This window comes from Phalangium opilio, unplaced genomic scaffold (assembly GCF_054372755.1).
Source record: "Phalangium opilio isolate 3A_F unplaced genomic scaffold, DU_Popi_V2 ptg000070l_1, whole genome shotgun sequence".
Taxonomy (NCBI): Eukaryota; Metazoa; Arthropoda; class Arachnida; order Opiliones; family Phalangiidae; genus Phalangium; species Phalangium opilio.
In genome coordinates, this window is record NW_028324182.1 from 3,029,374 (window position 1) to 3,048,683 (window position 19,310).

Here is a 19,310-nt window from a genome sequence, read left to right on the forward strand (position 1 = left end):
GAGATGAGACTAGAAGTGAAGGGCTCTACCAGAGGGCCAACCGTTCGTGTCTTATCAAGAATATTCACCTTCGCCAAGTGAAGAATTTGTTTAGCTCAGTACTTCTAGTCTCATCTCACCTCTGATTATAAGCATATAAAACGTGCTATAAACATTTACACTTTCGGCCTAAAAAGGTCAGGGAAAACCTGGAAAAGTCAGGGAATTTGGTTCTGAAAATTTCGTGGCAACCCTGTACGATATTTAGTCCTAAGGGCCACGCCAAACAAGTTATGATTAGAGCGTTTTAGGGATGACCCTGGGCTCTTAATTAAATCAATAAAAACTTTATATTCGTCCTAACTTTTAATACCCGACTGTTACCCGACAACCATTTTTGGGCTAAGCCTAATTACCCAAATACCCGAGAACAATATTTTTGATTACCCGAACCCGATAAGAAACTGAAAACTCACGTATAGTTTTCCCGTCGCTAGGTGACCATTGATACGATAAAAAGTTATCTTATCAATGTAAAAAAAATCAAAAGTAAAACTATACGTGTAGATTTGGATTTAGAAAGGATCATAATACCCAGAAGAGTTTATAGCACCAGTTAATTAGTGTGGTTGTTATAACGGCTCCCCGTATTGTAGTCCAACGATGTCATTATTGAGACACGGATTACATTATTTAATAATCGTGTTCTGTATATTCCGAGTTCCCGGCGCCTTATATATTAGGCCTACTCGTCATCAACCTTTTTCGCAAAATGGGCAGCAAAGAACGGACTACTACGCGATACGGGAGAACAAAGGGTTGACTGTTGCATTTCCTGAAGAAATCAGCATCACCGAAGCCAAAAATTTGATCGAAAATGCTAAGGTACGAATTATATTCTAATTATAAGCTAGGGATTCGCTTGGGGTTTTTTGGATTAATACTGTCTATTTCCTTCCCTTCTCTGTGTTTCATCGTTGCCTACGTTAATCAAGGCCTGTGCGCGGTAGTTTCGAAGGGGGGGGGGGACTTTTAAGAAACGCGACTTCTTATTTTCTCCCTATTTTACCGCGAGATGGCATTGTGAGCTGGACCAAAACGCGCACGAAAATGAGAATTTCAAATTCCAAGCGCGAGAAAATGAATATTTCTAACTAGCTGTTACCCGCGGCGTCGCTCGCGTGTAATAAGAACTTCCATCAAAATGATATAAAGAATGGGTAGATTTTACTGATTCGACTAATATTTTTGTAGCACCCTAGCTGCGAACGCACTCAGCGTTGCCCGTCAGACCGTCGGGACATTTTTTATTACTTTTCACGCGGACATTATTCCATAAAGAAGGGCTTTTAAGTTTTTGGCCGCCATTTAAAAAGATGGCAACAAATCGAACCTAAAAGACCATTCATCCCGTCCGTAGGTTAAAGGAAACCAGTGTACTAAATATTTGTGAAATCGGTGGAAACGCGCGGTCTTTGTTGCATAGTGAAGATGTTTTACATTTCTGGGCGCCATTTTTTAAGATGGCGGCGGATTGGAAAAGTATTTCTTAGTACGCGCCTACTACTCATGGGTAACGTTCCTGCAAATTTTCAGCCTTCTAGGGCAAGCGGTTTGGGCTGGGCGTTGATTATCAGTCAGTCAGTCAGGACTTTGATTTATATAGATATAGATTATTTAAGTCCAGCTAATAGCGCTCTCAGGTGAGAGAATTTGGCAACTTAAGTTGGCAAATGGAAAATAAAAATCGGCGCCGCGCACAGGCCTTGATTAACGTAGGCAACGGTTTCATAAAGTATTTAGTAGAGGTGTGCGGGTTATGATTATTCAATTTTGAATCGGGTTCGGGTAATCAAAAATATTATTCTCGGGTATCGGGGCGGGTACCCGAATTTGTCTCGGGTATTAGGGTAATTAGGCTTAGCCCAAAAATGGTTGTCGGGTAACAGTCGGGTATTAAAAGTTAGGATGAATAGTTATGGCAGGGAGTAAGGAACGTTAGAGGGAGTATTAAAGTGAATAGGCGCGTTCGTTAGATTCGTGGCTAAAATCGTCTCTCTCTGGCGCTGACTCGGGGACTCAACGCGGTGTCCGCGCGCATGCGTCAAATTTAAAAACCGTCGTGCATCTGTTTTTTAACGAGGTATTTTTCTGTTCTCGCCGTTACGGCAAGCCCGGCCGCCGGCGGCTCGAGATGCGCCGCTCGGCCTCAGCCGATGATATCTAACCAAGGCTTAGTGTAGTTTTCGTGTCTAATTTTATTCTCAGAGCTATATTTATGTTGAAATTTAAAGAAAATGTTATAATATTTAGATGAAGACTTGGTAAATGTCTCAAAAAATTTCGAAACTTGAGCTTTAAAACGTTGAATATTTTATAACGCCTACCGAACGATACCGCAAATTCGCCTTCCGGGCTTCCCGGTTATCTCGACGGCGAGTCGAACAGAGTGAGTGGGGCAGCAGCCGCAGCAGTCGATGGTGGAAGCGGAAGCTGGCGCTGGCTGCAGAGATAATTTTTAAATTCTCTCTGCTGGCGGTAGTAAACGACGTCACTCGCGCCTGCGCGTTATCAAAAATTGAGGAACGGAGATAAAAATTCCTACCCCCCACTTTCTTTACCATTTGCCACTGTATGACGGTTTTTTTAGCATTAGATCAAAACTCCCTCTAACGTTCCTTACTCCCTGATATTACTTTCTCCTTACCTTGTGCGACTGCGTATCCTCAGAAGTCCATAACCATCATGGACTTCTGATAACCTTGAATTTACCTGATAAAGTTTATCATTAAATAAAGTGGATTTTCCTGGAGGCTTCGAAAGCTTTACACAAAGCCACGGATGGTTTGACGAGCTTGGACAAAATCAACTTCTTAATTCCAAGATCATGGCAAATTTACAATGGAATTTGGGACATTTTTAATCCACCTGTCCCGGTGTCGAGGGCTAAGAAGGAAACATACGAGTCCGCCGCGATACGTGTCACTTCCAACGATACCGAGTTCCAAGGAGCCAGCGTCTATCCTCGACCATTGACAGTTCAGTACTCTAGTCAATGTGGGAAACCGGGAAAGTACATATTGGTACCCAAAGCTTACTTCAACAAAATCCCGCCAGCTAGTGACCCGACCTCCAGAGAGATCCATAGTTAGTATTTCTACTAGAGATGGTCGATACCAGGCTTAACCCGATACCGATCGATACCGGTGCAAACATGAACCGATACTGGTGCAAATTCATGAACCGATACTGATCGATACCGGTGCAAACATGAACCGATACTGGTGCAAATTCATGAACCGATACTGATCGATACCGGTGCAAATTCATGAACCGATACCGGTCCAAATTCATGAACCGATACCGATCGACACCGGTGCAAATTCATGAACCGATACCGATCGATACCGGTGCAAATTCATGAACCGATACCGATCGATACCGGTGCAAATTCATGAACCGATACCGATCGATACCGGTGCAAACATGAACCGATACCGATCGATACCGGTGCAAACATGAACCGATACCGATCGATACTGGAGCAAACATGAACCGATACCGATATTTACTCACTATGATCCAAAACCCGATACTTCAACCAATACCGATATTTTAGTAGTACATGATTCTGGCGATCCAAACATTAATCATTTTGGTACTACTTTACGAGCCTATTCACGGCTTGTTCCCTGTGCCACGGTCGTGGAGTAATTAAAATGTAAAGACTGGTTTGGGACCAGGGGAAGTGTGCTATTTCACAGACTGGTCATTGGTTTATAGATAGTAGTACATGATTTTAGCGATCCAAACATTATTTTTTGGTACTACTTTACGAGCCTATTTACGGCTTGTTCCCTGTGCCACGGTCGGGGAGGTAATCATACGCAGAGGGGGGTCGACACTATTCTGGGATAAAGGAGGCGGGGTTTCTCATATTACACTTCGTGATCAACTTTCAACAAAGTCAAAGTGTACTTTTCGTTTTTATTCTGTATACTTTTGGTACCGGTTCATCCATAGGTCAGGTTATAAAATTCTACTTTTTCACCTGCCAGTTAAAGAATTAATCAAGGAATACGCCCGCTATCGTTACGGAGTTTTTGAAGAAAGAGGGTACGCCGATGACCTCTTGTATCCATTGTTTTCGGTTGTTCCTGGGTCAACTGGACGAGATAACCATACCGCGATACTTAATTCTTGTACCAATACCGAATTGGTCATTGCAGAAAGGTTAGTGTCGTAACAATTAAGAAGGGATATCTAGTTTACTAGGGAGAAGGTATAATTTGCCTAATAAATATTCGCGCGCCATAGTCCCAGTCCCCTTTCAAAATACAAGGGGGGGGAGTAAAAGGAGGCCGGGCTATTTCGCCTCTCTTCAGTCCGAAAATACGTAATTTTCGTCATTCGCGTTGCGCTGACGTGCACAGTTTTCAAGAACCAATGATATGATTGCTGGTTGTAATTTAGAGGCGGGGATTACCTCCGGACCTACGTTTGGCCCAGGGAGAAGAGTCTTGAGAGGGAGTGTTGATCTAATGCTAAAAAAACCGTAATACAAATGGTAAGGGGGAATAAAGTGAGGGTAAGAATTTCTATCTCCGTTCCACGATTTTAGCTAACGCGCAGGATATTCAAAAAATACCTTCCCCTTCCAATTCAAAGCCGGTTTTTAAATTTGACGCATGCGCGCGGACACCGCGACGAGTGGCAGAGCCAGCGCCGGAGAGAGACGAGTTTAGCCACGAAGCGAACGAACACGCCTATTCACTTTATTACTCCCTCTCAAGTCTCTCCTCCCTGGTTTGGACTTTAGATAAGGGTAGAATTGTGGCGCGAATTTATACCTTCTTCCTAGTAAACTAGATTTCACTTCTTGCTTATAACTTGAGCCTGTATATTTTCCAACTTCCGGATGGTGATTTTTTAAATCCGTGATTAGAGACACAAATGGAGGAAGTTGTAAGGTATCTGTCAACGAAAGGACAGGCTTACCCCTAGACGATGGGTGCTATATGGACCCCATCGTGACACAAAACAAGGAAAATCAGGAGATTAAATCGTCCATAATGTTTTCCCCCGAAGTTGCTCATGTAAGCCGAGCAATTACCACAAGCTCCTGACTCCAACTCATAATTACCTCAATGTTTAGGGACGTTTCTGCGATAAGGACAACATTGTTTCTCACAATCCAACGTCACCCAACAGACAAAACGCGTTTTGCAACGGAAAATCCGTCATGACAGTCATCAGAGAATCACCCGAATTTCAGTTTGTCATGTAAGTTGTTCAACGACCCTCAGAGCACCTAACCGGGCATGGACAGGCAAAGCCATGTTAAACCCGCGTTAACAAATGGCAATGCGTAGCACGCGCCCTCACGCGTCTACCGACCGCCGCAATTTATCGCCAAATGTCCCGTAAAGAAAAATTCCTCTGCAATGGTTCGGAATATTTTTAGCCAAGGCTTAGTGTTAAACAGACTTCATAAACAATACCAGAGTGATATTTACAAAAACTAACTTGATAGCTCGTTTATGAATCTTTAATGATAGAGGCTAAAATAAATAAATAATGAAATTTAACTCGCGTTTATAATTTAGTCAGATTTTCTTCCCATATCGGTAACTGGAGACCTCTACTCCTCAAAAAAATAACAAAATGTCGTGAATTTTACGGTTTGGTGAAAAACTTCCAACATCCGCCATCACAGCGCTAGTGTCAGGCGTTGCTCTAAGCAAACCTAGCTCCCTATTCAGTTGCCTGTCCATGGGTTATGTGGAACCTAGAAAACCTGAAAAATTACGGTAATTTCGATTAATTTTAGACCGAGCGCAAATCCGGCTATTCCGAGATTCAACTTTCTTCAAGAACCCGAATTTCGATTGGCTATTCTCCTGGACGTTGGAAGGCACATGTTGCAATCGGGTCCGAATGATTTTCCATTGGAAAACATCAGACCGGTTTTGGAACGATTCTTCGAGGAAGAGATACCGGCTAACATAACTGCCTACGCGGGTTCCTTCGATAGCAAGCCGTTGGTAAATATCTTCGAGGTTAAAATTATCGACGGCGATCGACAGTTTCTAGTCAACAAACTTAGCGCCTCGACTAATGATCCGAACGACTCTTGTCTTCAATGCGCCTTGGAAGCCTTACTTCGGAGTTCCGGCGACTACCCAGTAACTGTTGCCGCTATTACTAACGCTAAAATAAAGCACCCAGCTACCTTGAAGGGATTTCTGGATAAAAATCCACAGATAAAGTTGAATTTGATCATATATCCATCCGGTGTGAAGCTCGATCCGAATTTAAGAGAGACCATCTTGTCAAACGCGGGAAAAGTCATTGACGTCAAGACTTCCGGTGTCGTGTCCACCGTTGTAAGGTTACAAGAGGCCTTCACTAGTGTCTTGGGGAAAGAATCTCATAGAAACGAGGTAAAGCCGGTCATTAAAGGGGCTCACCGGCGCTGTTGGGGTTGAGGTGGAGTCCGCCCTTAGTTCAGGGGGAAAACTCCCAGCTCTTTGGCCATAAGGAATGGCGCCACCGGCGCGGCGGGCGGGTAGTAATATGCTAACCAACCGTTTGACCCCACCCCCTTCGCCCCAACAGCCCCGGCCAGTCCCTTTTATGGTGTTCTTTCCTGGAAGTACTTAACTCTTTTATCTTCGCAGATCACCAAAGTTTCAATTTCCAATATGGGCGCGCAAAGCGTGCCATTTTCGTTGAGTCAAGTCGAGGGAATTACCAAATTAGACATTTGCGCCTATCAAAATACGACGCGAGGCCAAACTGAATCAATGGACAGGAACAGTCTTGTTGTCACTCTGGGTGACAAACAATACACGATCTTCAACGCTCTGGAAGGACAACTTCAAAGCCACAAGTTCGGAGAGAACTGTCTCGCCTATTGCTTCAACTTTTCCGCTGAAAACGTAATATTTTCCCACTTACGACCAAGAAGTGATTTATATAAGAAGGCAAGGCCCGTTTTCAATCAACTTTTTCCAAGCTTTTCGCTGTGGCTTTTTTGAGAACTTTTGACGGGCTTTCGAAGATAAAAAATCTTCAAAAAAATTAAAACGGAAAAGCTGAAACTCGTATCGTTTTCAAACAAGCTTCAAATGAATAAAAAATTACAAGTGGGCGTGTTTTCATGTGTGTAGACGTCATTTTCTTTTCAAAAAAAGTCCTAAACCCTAGCAAAACGCGCCAAAACTGTTTGAGCGGCAAAAGCTTAAAGAAAATGAGAAGCAAATATCAAACTCATTTAGATATCTGCTTCTCGAAGGTTTAAAGCCTTAAAAGACGAAAAGCTGAATTTGAAGCTTGTTTGAAAACACCAAGATTTTTTGCTTCGGCTTTCCGCTGCCACTTTTGAAGCAAAAGCTTAATTTTTGTTCAAAAAAATCTTGATTGAAAACGCGCCTTTAAGTCGCGGGATTTTACGCTTCTACTCTTACGCCGGTGTCGGCCCCACCCCTTTCATGTTCGTCATTGCTCTGTGCTTTCCCATTGGATCCCGTGGGGATAGGTCATACATACAGACGGGAATGACGTATAGGGAGCTAACAACTGGCTAGGGGGAAATCTGACGTCACGCAGCCTCTCTCTGGTTGGCATTTTTGCGCGTAGAATACTGTTTCCAACCGTTAGGGAGGATGAAACTCCAGTAAGAGATAGAAGGGTGTGACGTTTCAGGGGCAGAACTGTTAGCTCCCTATTCCGACTAGAGGAAAAAAACCTCGAGCAAAGAAAACAGAAAATGGAGGCTACCGCGGTGCTGAAACGGTACAACAGTTGTTTTTAATTGCCATTAGCAAGTTAGTTAAAGATTTTGAATTTCACTAACTTAATGGATTTTGAATTTCACTAACTTAATGGATTTTGAATTTCACTAACTTCATGGATTTTGAATTTCACTAACTTAATGGATTTTGAATTTAACTAACTTAATGGATTTTTTAATATGTGTCTCTACGCGAAAATCGTTCGTTCTATAATTATTTCTAAATAGAATTAAGTGTACTATACTTATGATTTCGTGAGTTACAAAAACCAAACCAAGGCTTAACGAAAAGTAGAGTAAGATAAAATATTAAGACCCGCCTCCGTTTACAATGAGGGGGGTTGTCGACTATCACGCGAGCGACGGACGATATTTTATGCCTTCTTATATAAATCACTTCTTGGTACGACTAATTATGTTTACATAAGCACCTTTTTTCTCGTAGATCGCGACGGAAGGATCCCTGAATTTTACCGTGACGGGCCCGAGCGAAATTGTAGTTAAAGTTTGGGTAGTTTCATCAACTGATTCGAAATTCACATCGAGGCAAATTAACCTCCGTTCTTGGTTCGAGTGGGTGAAAAAGGTAAATGTCTTAACAAGGCCTGTGCGAATACCCGGTACCCAACAATTACCCGGTCGGGTACCCGACCCGAAAAATTAATTTCTTAATGCCCGATGGTATTCGAATATTTAAATTTTTCCGCTCATTACCCGTGACAAGGCTTAGAACATTCGGGTATAGGTTTGGCACTCAGGCGGAGAAGGTGCGCCTAAAACCAACAGTGAGGGCGTTAGGCGCCTGGCTTACTTTGTTTTTCCAAAAGGAACTGAACAAAGCCAGCCAGGAGATTAGAGAAGAACAAAGTGATAAAGCCAGAGAGAAATTCAAGGAAGAATTTTAGGTACCGGAAAAGCACCCGAATAATGGTAGTTTTGTTAGGCCAAATTATTCGAGTACCCGTTTGAAATCCGGATATCCGACCCGATTGAAAGTTTTTCAACTACCCGTACCCGTTAGAAATCCGGGTACCCGACCCGATTGTAAGTTTTTCAACTACCCGTACCCGTTAGAAATCCGGGTACCCGACCCGATTGCAAGTTTTTCTAACTACCCGTACCCGTTAATAATCCGGTACCCGACCCGATTGTAAGTTTTTTGAACTACCCGTACCCGTTAGAAATCCGGGTACCTAACCCGATTGGAAGTTTTTCTAACTACCCGTACCCGTTAGTAATCCGGGTACCCGACCCGATTGGAAGTTTTTCCAACTACCCGTACCCGTTAGAAATTCGGGTACCCGCCCCGATAACTGATTGGAAGTTTTTCAACTACCCGTACCCGTTAGAAATTCGGGTACCCGCCCTGATAACCGACCGGAAGTTTTTCAACTACCCGTACCCGTTAGAAATTCGGGTACCCGCTCTGATACCCGACCGGAAGTTTTTCAACTACCCGTACCCGACCCGAAACCCAAGAATCACTACCCGCACAGGCCTAATATCAGAAGTAGGATAAGGGACTAGAAGTATTGAGGTAATCAAATTATTCACTCGGCGAAAGTGAATATTCTTGATAACACGCCAACGGTTGGCCCTCTGGTAGCGGTTTCTGAATTTTCCCTCCATAAAGTTAGACGCTCGTGGCGGTAGACGGCCGAACTAGATTCCAGCACCCGCGTCCGTGTTCCGTGGCTTTAGGTTGAGGGGAAGGGGATAGGAAATATTTTTGGAACTCGACCAATTTTTTCTCTCTAGTGTAGGCGCGTGGGAAGCGGCATAAAATCCTCAAATTTGTTCACTAGTGCCAGGATCTATTACCAATGCCACAGCTCTTTACTTCTAGTCTCATTCTACTTCTGCTAATATCAATATTTAAAACTCTTACTTATTTAGGATAAATATGTCCCCTACGCGATAATTATTTACGCCGATCTTCGGCAAGGTACGCGTCCTATCAGAGGCGCCGATGTAACCGCCACAATTAGCCACACGGGAAAAGAGTCTAAAGGCCACGAGCTTGAACTATACGATAATGGAGCCGGTGGTAAGATACCGAAATATAGTTGAGCACGTTGCGTAACATATAACTCACGAGGTATACCTGGCACAGATCCTGATATAAGCGAATCGGATGGTATTTACAGTCGTTACTACAGTGCATTCAGGCAATCCGGTGGCTACACCATCAGTATCGTAGCTATTGGAGACGCCGGGAAGGTACAAGTGTTGCAACAATTCCCTATTCAAGACTTCTCGAGGACAGGTATATCACGCTTCAAACGTTTAAAGCATAGCGCGGCTCCATTGGATCCCCTGCAAGGGGACTTTCCACCTGAACTACGTACGGGTTTGGCTTGGCAAAGGCTAGTGGGCGTAATTTATACATGTACGTTAAAATCCCGCCCACAAATGCCTCTAGCTTTGCCAAGCCAAAACTGGAGTTCAGCAGGAAAGTCAACTTGTAGGGGATCCACAGGAGCCGCGCTAAGCTTTAAATTATTTATGGTGTTAACCCCCTACTTAATAATTTAAGGCCCGAGATGGACCTCGCTGGAAACTTTCCGACGTTCCCTAGCAGTGGCCGCCACGTTTCAAGTTAACTGGAAGATTCCAGAAAATTTGGATATCTATCCACCGAACCGTATTATGAATCTAAGAGTCCTGGAAGCTAAGGATAGAGAAATTGTACTAACATGGACGGCACCTGGAAACAATTACGATGATGGTAAGTGTTACCACCGTCTCAGAGCACCTAACCCATGGGCAGGCAACTGGTTGCTTAGAGCAACGCCTGACACTAGCGCTGTGGCGGCGGATGTTGGAAGTTTTTCACCGAACCCTAGTAAAATTCGCGCCATTTTGTTTTTTTGGGGTGTAGAGGTCTCCAGTCACTGATATGGGTGGGGAAATCTGACTAAATTGTAAAAGCGAGTTGAATTTCATAATTTATTTTAGCCTCTCTCTCATTAGAGATTCATAAACGATCTATCAAATTACAGTTTTTGTAAATATTACTCAGGTATTGTTTATAATGTCTATTTAACATTAAGCCTTGGCTAAAAAATATCCCGAACCATTACAGAGGAATTTTTCTTTACGAGACCATGAACCTTCAATCAATATAGAGAGCTTTCAGTTGAGTTGGAGGAGGAGCTAAGTCTCGTGACATAATAGAGTAATGTCCGTTCAACGTATGCAAACGTCATACCCTTCTATCTCTTAGCTCAGTGTCATCCCCCTACTAGACGCGTACAGTATCCCCTCTTACAAAAGCGCGCCTAGAGGGAGGGATACACAGTCTACTCCCCTCTCTACCGACACTACTCTATTGACGCTGCCATATTGGTGGGTTTAAAGCAGGAATGAAGCTGAGACCACCCAATATGGCTACCAGAACAGCGGTAAGACTTGGGAGGGAGGTGAAAGCTCTCTATAGAAGGTTCATGACGAGACATTCGGCGATAAATTGCGGCGGTCGGTAGACGCGTGAGGGCGCGTGCTACGCATTGCCATTTGTTAACGCGGGTTTAACATGGCTTTGCTTGTCCATGGGTTAGGTGCAGTCTGAGCCACCGTTTATAACCTTGTCTATAATAACCCTTTTAACCTTGAGCAGATACACAGGCCTCTAAATACAATATAAAGTATTTTACAAGTATAGACGATGCTCGATTACGGTTCAACGAAACTGGAAATGAAATTGGTTATCGGCAAGTAACCGCGGGGTCGTTAAAACCCGATAAATACGGCCTGGTTCAAACTGTCAACTTAAAATTAGATAAAGATGAGAAAGGGGGGCTTCTCTATTTCGCCCTAACTACTTCGGACGCGAGTAACAACACCTCCCCGGTTTCTAATGTAGTCGTCGCTTACCTAACGACAACTTTAGAGGAATTATCAACTGTTATACCACCAATATCTACTGAAATCCCGGGGAATGAAACGACGTCCAGTAATGACGAGACTGGTGGGTTGACCAGTACCGAAACTGGACTTATTGCCGGGTAAGACCTTTAATTCTTTAAGGTAGGGTGAAGTAGAAAAGCAAGTGATTTTTTATCGATTCTTCTTCTAATTATAAGACCGGTCTGCATAGTGAAACAACCAGGAAATATCTCCGAATGATTTTAAAATTCAAATGAGGTTCAGAGTTTAAGGATAATTTTAAATAAGCCCCTCCGACCAATCGCGTAACGTCCTGCCTTTTTATTAACAAAATTCTCGTGGCACGTTGAGTGTCGAATGAAATTTATCACGAGATTTGATAAATTTTGCGCGCTACGTGACAATCATGGCGCGAGACATGGAGCGTGCCACTAGAATTTGGTTAATAAAAAGGCAGGGCGTTACGTGATTGGTCGGAGGGGCTTATTTAAAATTATCCTTAAAATCTGAACCTAATTTGAATTTTAAAATCATTCGGAGTTGTTATTTCCTGAATGTTTCACTATGCAGACTGCTAAAGTGTCCCCAAAATAACAAAGGAAAAAAAAGCTTGCAGACGACAAGGTCTTGGAGAAAGGCGGTACAATGTAAACAAGTAAAATGGCCGCTGAACCTAATTTGAATTTTAAAATCAATCGGAAGTATTTCCTGAAGGTTTCACTATGCAGACTGGTCTTATAATTAGTAGAAGAATCGATAAAAAAATCTCTTCATTTTCTACTTCACCCTCCCTTTAAAGGCCGACTTCCAGCGAAAAGGGATCTAGCGAACTGAAAACCGAGCATCGAGTGAGACTAACAATGAAGCGACCGTGCCGATTTTCGAATCCCCGCTGGGTCAAAAGTTGAAAGGGTTCTCTCTAACTGAAAGCCAGACAATGTGGTTCTAACGAACTGAAGATGAACAATAGAAATCCTTTTAAATTTATTTCCTCTCGAATTTTTGCTTCTTCAGTTCGCTAGAACCACATTGCACGGCTTTAAGTTAGCTAGAACCCTTTCATATTTTGTCCCAGCGGGGATTCGAAAATCGGCACGGTCGCTCCATTGTTAGTCTCGATGTTCGCTTTTCAGTTCGCTAGAACTCTTTTCCATGGAAGTCGGCTTTTAAAATTTTACTTCTGACTAACGTTACGGGGGTTATTTTAGGTTCGTTTTGCTCGCCGTTATTTTAATAATGGTGGTGATATACCTGCTGTGATATATATTTTGCGTATACTTATATTATATTATGTAGTTTTATGCAGAGTTGGGCATAATTTTAGCCTTTCGATAAATGTAACAATAATATTAAAATAAACTTCACATAATAAAATTTTTATTGAAATATTTATTTGCAGTGCTGTACAACTAATATACTTATTATTTTCCAATAGCTGATAAGATATTGTGGTTAGTTTTTACCTCTCCGTGTGACGTAGTCCAGGAGAGGTTCTGTAACGGCCGTATCTGTCTGTGTGTCTGTCTGTCCGTTGTTAAGCTTTGTCCACATTGAGCTCGCACTCGCGTGTTCGCGCCTTCGTTTATTCGCATCATCGTAACAGTACATGAACAAGTTGGGAAAACCAAAATATTACCTCTCCGAGGAGGACTACTTACAAACTTACTAACCCAGATATGGAAATGTTTCTTTTTTTAAGAACAAATACTGAAGTTAAAATTTATCAAATATTAAAGCAGTATACAAAGCATAGCAAATATACTGTAAATCAGACGACATTTTACATCCAATAAGGATATACTTGTACACATTAAATTCATCCGATGGGGGAAAAACGGGAAATGAAGAGCTAAAACTTTGGAGGGATATTACCTTTACGTTTTTGTAAAGTCCCAATTTTCTACTCCTCAACTGTATACCCTCTATGTTCAAAGCCATATTCACAACAGGGTTGCCATGTAAACACTATCCTCTCGTTTCACCTCAACGATTTTCTTAGTTTGTCAACATGACTGTTAACGTTACATAACACCAAAGCTTATTTGTGGCTACACACACTGAAAGTAAATGCGTACCATAAAAAGCATGAAAACACGAAGCTATAATTCGATTACGAAACGTTTACCGGTGAGATCTGTCGTCATAGCTTTTCTCCGGTCATCGGTGTTTTAAAAATGACGCTAGCGCAATAAAGCGTGCAAGGTACCAAGGCTTAACAAAAATTGTATGATAACATATTCAAAGAGATAGATAACAACAACTTTTATAATTAAAATTAGAAAGTAACATGTATCTAAAAATTCTCGCGTGATCAACTGGTTTCACGCCAATTAAATAGCTATAGTCCCATCAGAATCAGCAAGACCTATTTGTATTAATTCCTCCATGTTTTTTCGCCAAGCTGAGAACTACGCGTTTTACGTCACGTTTTCCAAAAACCCGACTATTTTCTTTGAAGACCGCGCTGGCTCAGCGCTGAGCACCGTGACGTCTAAGTCTAAAACAAAATCCCGTCCTGTAGAACACTGCTAACAGCGCTGAGCTCTGCTGAACGCGGCCCAGGTATCCACCATGATTATATAATCTAAGCCTAATTATTTAAAAGTGTATTAACTTTCGGCTCACTCTGAACCGTTGATGTCTCTGCATTACAGAAACGAAAACCAAACCCAAGCGTTTACTTTTAGGTTCACTAGGCCTATTGACAAATAACAAATCAATTGACCAACATCGTTGCGTTCTTCTTGAACTGACTATAGAAAGGATTATGCTATAAACAGATGTAGTATAGCTTAAGTAATATATAAACATCCATTTCAAATAACAATATTAAAAAACATCCTTGGAATATCAAAATGAAATAGAGCTTTAAAGCTACAAAAGTATTAAATGCATCGTAATTACGAAAAAGATTTCCACATATTCACTTTATATTATGGAAAAAGTGAATATTAAGGTTCTGTAGGATTTCTTAACACATCAAAACAAAGCGAACTGCTAACTCGGCGCACTAGTGTGACAACGGACAGACACACACAGACAGAAAAAATAGACTGCTTTTTAACTCTTTCCGTATTAATTTTGAGTTGAGAAACAAGATTATCTTAAATATTAAAATAAATATAATTAATATTAAATATTTTCTTCGTTAGTTGTTCGCCTTATTGAGCGTTACATCGTCTTGATAAAGAACAATTAAACATTCTTGAGAGACTTGACTAATATTGGCGTTTAAAATGAAGCATACGCCGGTTGCTTCACCTTAGTCAAATAGGTAGTATATAAGGATTTCGAATCGCAGCTATGGATAAGAACAGCGCAATTGCGTGAACCTTTGGTGGAAGCCCCGCCATTGGGAGGCCGGACGTTTCTCGTAACCCTGGCCGATCGCCGCGTATGTCTTAACCTTAAGGATGATGATGGAGTAGAAGCCAGGTGTGCAGACTGGTGTCCATGTGGGATGGACAAAAACAATGACCAGAAGGTGGTGGTGTAGAAGCCAGGTGTGCAGACTGGTGTCCATGTGGGATGGACAAAAACAATGACCAGAAGATGGTGGTGTAGAAGCCAGGTGTGCAGACTGGTGTCCATGTGAAATGGACAAAAACAAAGACCAGAAGATGGTGGTGTAGAAGCCAGGTGTACAGACTGGTGTCCATGTGGGTTGGACAAAGCAAAGACCAGAAGATAGTGGTGTTAGAAGCCAGTAAGTACAGACTGGTGTCCATGTGGGAATAATGACCAGAAGATTGTGGTGTTAAAAGTCAGTAAGTACAGACTGGTGTCTATGTGGGATAGACAAAAACAACGCCCAGCAGATGGTGGTGTTAGAAGCCAATGAATACAGATTGGTGTTCATGTGGAATGGACAATTGACTAGTCAGATGAAATAATAGTTGAATTGTGGATAGCCTCAAGTTTTGAATTTTCCGGGAACTGTGATTGCGGTCCGGAAATAGCGAACACATTTGCTTCGATTCGGAAACTGCGAACGCGGTCCCCTGGGGTGTAAGTCAATAACAACAGACAGACACACACACACACACACACACAGACACGTCGAAATTAGAACCTCTCCGTGACATACGTCACTCGGAGAGGTAAAAATATTTGCCCTACTGTTCAGATACACGGAAATATTTTGCTTTTCCTATTCTGGGAGCCAATGAAATTTGAGGAATCATTTCGCCATCTAAGTTGTCCATATTTATTCTACAGGGCCGGTAGGCCCTTGTAGATATGACTTGATACTCTTTTGTAACGTTAAAGCAAAATTCACATGCTTTTACCATTTTTCCTATGGAGATTAACATGGGGTTTTTCGTGATATTTAGCCACCTCTAACTGAAAAACTAGAGCGAAGTTACTTTTCGGAATACTCTTAATTTAACAATTATGTATTCAAGGTGTGCTATCGGCTAGTTTAATTTAAATCAATTAACTCTAAGTATGTTAATTTTAGTTAATTCTGAAAGTACGTCAAAATTACTTTTGAGTCAGACTATCTAGCAGTAGACGCTGACAGATTACTTTACTATTTCATCCGAGCTTGAGCACCTTTATATGTATTTTCTAATTAACTGTAGCACCCTTAATAAGAAATAGGTCGTTATCAGGTCGAATTTTCGTCTAGAAAAGTAATTCAGGTAAATAATTACAGTTACCAGAGGTTTTTATATCATTTAAAGTAAGTTTTTGAACGTTCTTTACGGCCAAGGCTTAAGTTGTATTTTAGTTTGTCTATGTAATATAGTATTTATATAGTCTTTCCCCTTTCAAGATAAAAAAAGCTCATTTCCAGCTCTGTATTCCAAAAATACGCAGTCTGCTTCGTTTCCTGCTACAAACAAATATATGAGGACTGAGGTATACAGGGTTTCATTATTTGTTAATCTCACTAAAATGCTACTAATTGTGAAGGTGTGTGATATATTTCCTTAAACTAAACCAATGTAGAGGAATTTCCATGTTTACATCAGCACAGATTCTCTCAACGTAACCACGTTGGAAACGGAGAGTTACGTATGAGGTATACTGGGTTTCATTATTTGTTAATGGTTTAGAAATCAACGGTAGTGTTTTCACCCTGTGATGAATTCAACTTCAAAATATTACAGGAAAGATCACAAAATGTTCAATGTGTTTTCCTACGGCAGTTAAAAGAGTGGTGTATAGGTTACTGGTTAGCGCAGTTCACTCAACATTCTCATTTGAGGACAGGTATACGCGGTTTCATTATTTGTTAATCTCACTAAAATGCTACTAATTGTGAAGGTGTGTGATATAATTCCTTAAAACTAAACCAATGTAGAGGACCAGATTATTCGTTAAAACAATTTTGGTCCTATTGAATCAGTTATACTGTGATGTTACGTTATCATTTTATAAACTATTTGTTACCAACAGTGGATTGTTTAATTCATAAGTAACAGTGGTGCTGGTTAATCCAGGAGGACAGTGTCGTTATATAATTTAATTAGTCAAATAATTTTCATGTTTACATCACAGATTCTCTCAACGTAACCACGTTAGAAACGGAGGGTTACGTTGTTTGCTATTTCCACAGTCCACGTTGCCGTTTGTTTATTGGTTTAAATTGCTATGAATTGTATAGGTATTTGATTTAATTACTGGTATTCAAGCTAAACTATAGAATAACATCATTCATTAACATATTGTATAGATAATCTTTACCACAAACCTAGCACAGGATATGATAAAAATTTAACGCAATGTGTTGGAAATAATCAAAAACTCCTCTAAACATTAGAGTTAAGGTGAATTATTTATTAAAAGTCATTTTATAAGCTTAATGAGCACTGACGACAAGTTAATTTCAACGTAATTAAGTGTAATTAACGTGAAATTAAACCCCGAATGTACATTTTTTTTGGATGAAAACTCAGATAACTCTTAAATGATGTCCTTGATTAAGATTGTATCTAACCAAGCCGTTGGTAAAGCCCCATGTTTTCTCTTTCACACTTAAGCTAATTTAAATTATCTCGAAAGCACCTTAATAGGCGCGAAATTCAAAAGTTTAGGGTAAAATAAGAATCGAAAACTCCACTAAAAATTGCAACTAAGGTGAAGTATACATTTAAACTCATTTTATAGCCTAAATGTACACTGCCAAAACACAATCCTACGTTAATTTTAACTCAATTAAATATAATTAACGTGAAATTAAACCAAAATATACATTTTTGGATAAAAGCTCAAATAACTTTTAAATAAACTGTTTAAACTACCCAAAAGTTTAGGGTACCATAATGATGAATATATGGCAAAAATATTAAACTGCACTAAACATTGCAAATAGGGTAAAAAATTCAAATAAATTTTAAGCTTAATCCACTCTCACGAACCACGCTCAAATTAAGATTAAAACATCACAAGTTTTTCGTACAGCCACAGTAGTTTCCTATTTCACTTTCAAATTAATCTAAATGATCATTAAAATACATCAAAAGCGCATACATTAAAATTTTAGGGTAATTGCAATTTAAGTTAATATTTTATTGAAACTTTTATTATAAAATAAATCCACACAAGATAAACAAGATAAGCCGTTAAATTAAACTCAATCAAGTATAATTAACCTAAGAAAAACATTAACATGTACAAAAATGGGCCAAGCCTCGCTTCGTGCCCTCTCCGCCCTAAAAAGTTCTGAGATCCCATGTAGAGCCAAGTCTGCCTTTTGTTCTCATTCAATCGCCAATTGAACAATTATGTTATAAATTAAGTCCTTTTCCTAATTAATAACCAATCTTCTTTGACTCTATCATTATTATACATCTTTGTTCGTATCAAAAATATCGTGACTTGGCAATCGCAAGTAAGTAATATTAAAAGGAAGTCGAAGGGATATTCACTAAATCGTTTATGGTCGAGGGGATATGTACAAGTTTATAAGATGAGTCATGCACAACCCTATGTACAAATTATATGGTGAGTTATGCATAACCCTATTTACAAGTTTATAAGGCGAGTTATGCATAACCTTATGTACACCTGCGCTTGCCAAGTCACGATATTTTTGATACGAACAAAGATGTATAATAATGATAGAGTCAAAGAATATTGGTTATTAATTAGGAAAAGTACTTAATTTATAACATAATTGTTCAATTGGCGATTGAATGAGACCAAAAGGCAGACTTGGCTCTACATGGGATTTCAGAACTTTTACGGCGGAGAGGGCACGAAGCGAGGCTTGGCCCATTTTTGTACATGTTAATGTTTTTCTTAGGATCTCACTTCTTTTTGTAGACCCTCTCGTTATACTTCGGTAGTTATATTAAAACAAGACCCTCTCGTGGTACTTCGTTTGCCAATATAATCGCTAACGTTTGTCCATATTTACGCTGAATTACCCCTTTCGACCCGCAGAGAATATGCAATAAAGATTGTACGCGATATCCTAATAAAAGAATGTAGCATCAGTTACGACACATTTCTATTAAACTACTACTCCTATTAGCTTTAATATATATTTAACTTTCGGTTAACTTTGGACCATTACGTCCTTTCATCAAGAACACACACTATTTCTGTTGAAAAGACGGCAGCGCCATCTAGTTTTAAAATAAAGAACTAAAGAACAATTTTATAAAAAATTCGGGATGTTTTAATTTTTCTGTGC

General features: G+C 40.5%; 1 protein-coding gene across 1 annotated transcript; it reads left to right on the forward strand.

The window, feature by feature from the left end:
• The first annotated feature begins 89 nt into the window (after window positions 1–89).
• LOC149661084 (calcium-activated chloride channel regulator 1-like) lies at window positions 90–13,017 on the forward strand. Its single transcript, XM_089842480.1, has 13 exons — window positions 90–864; window positions 2,778–3,126; window positions 4,038–4,212; window positions 4,925–5,075; window positions 5,135–5,262; window positions 5,810–6,422; window positions 6,660–6,920; window positions 8,220–8,360; window positions 9,671–9,821; window positions 9,888–10,040; window positions 10,311–10,502; window positions 11,394–11,781; window positions 12,871–13,017. The coding sequence occupies exons 1-13, from the start codon at window positions 643–645 to the stop codon at window positions 12,920–12,922; spliced, it is 2,976 nt and encodes a 991-aa protein (XP_089698606.1). The 5' UTR covers window positions 90–642; the 3' UTR covers window positions 12,923–13,017.
• Window positions 13,018–19,310: the final 6,293 nt, after the last annotated feature.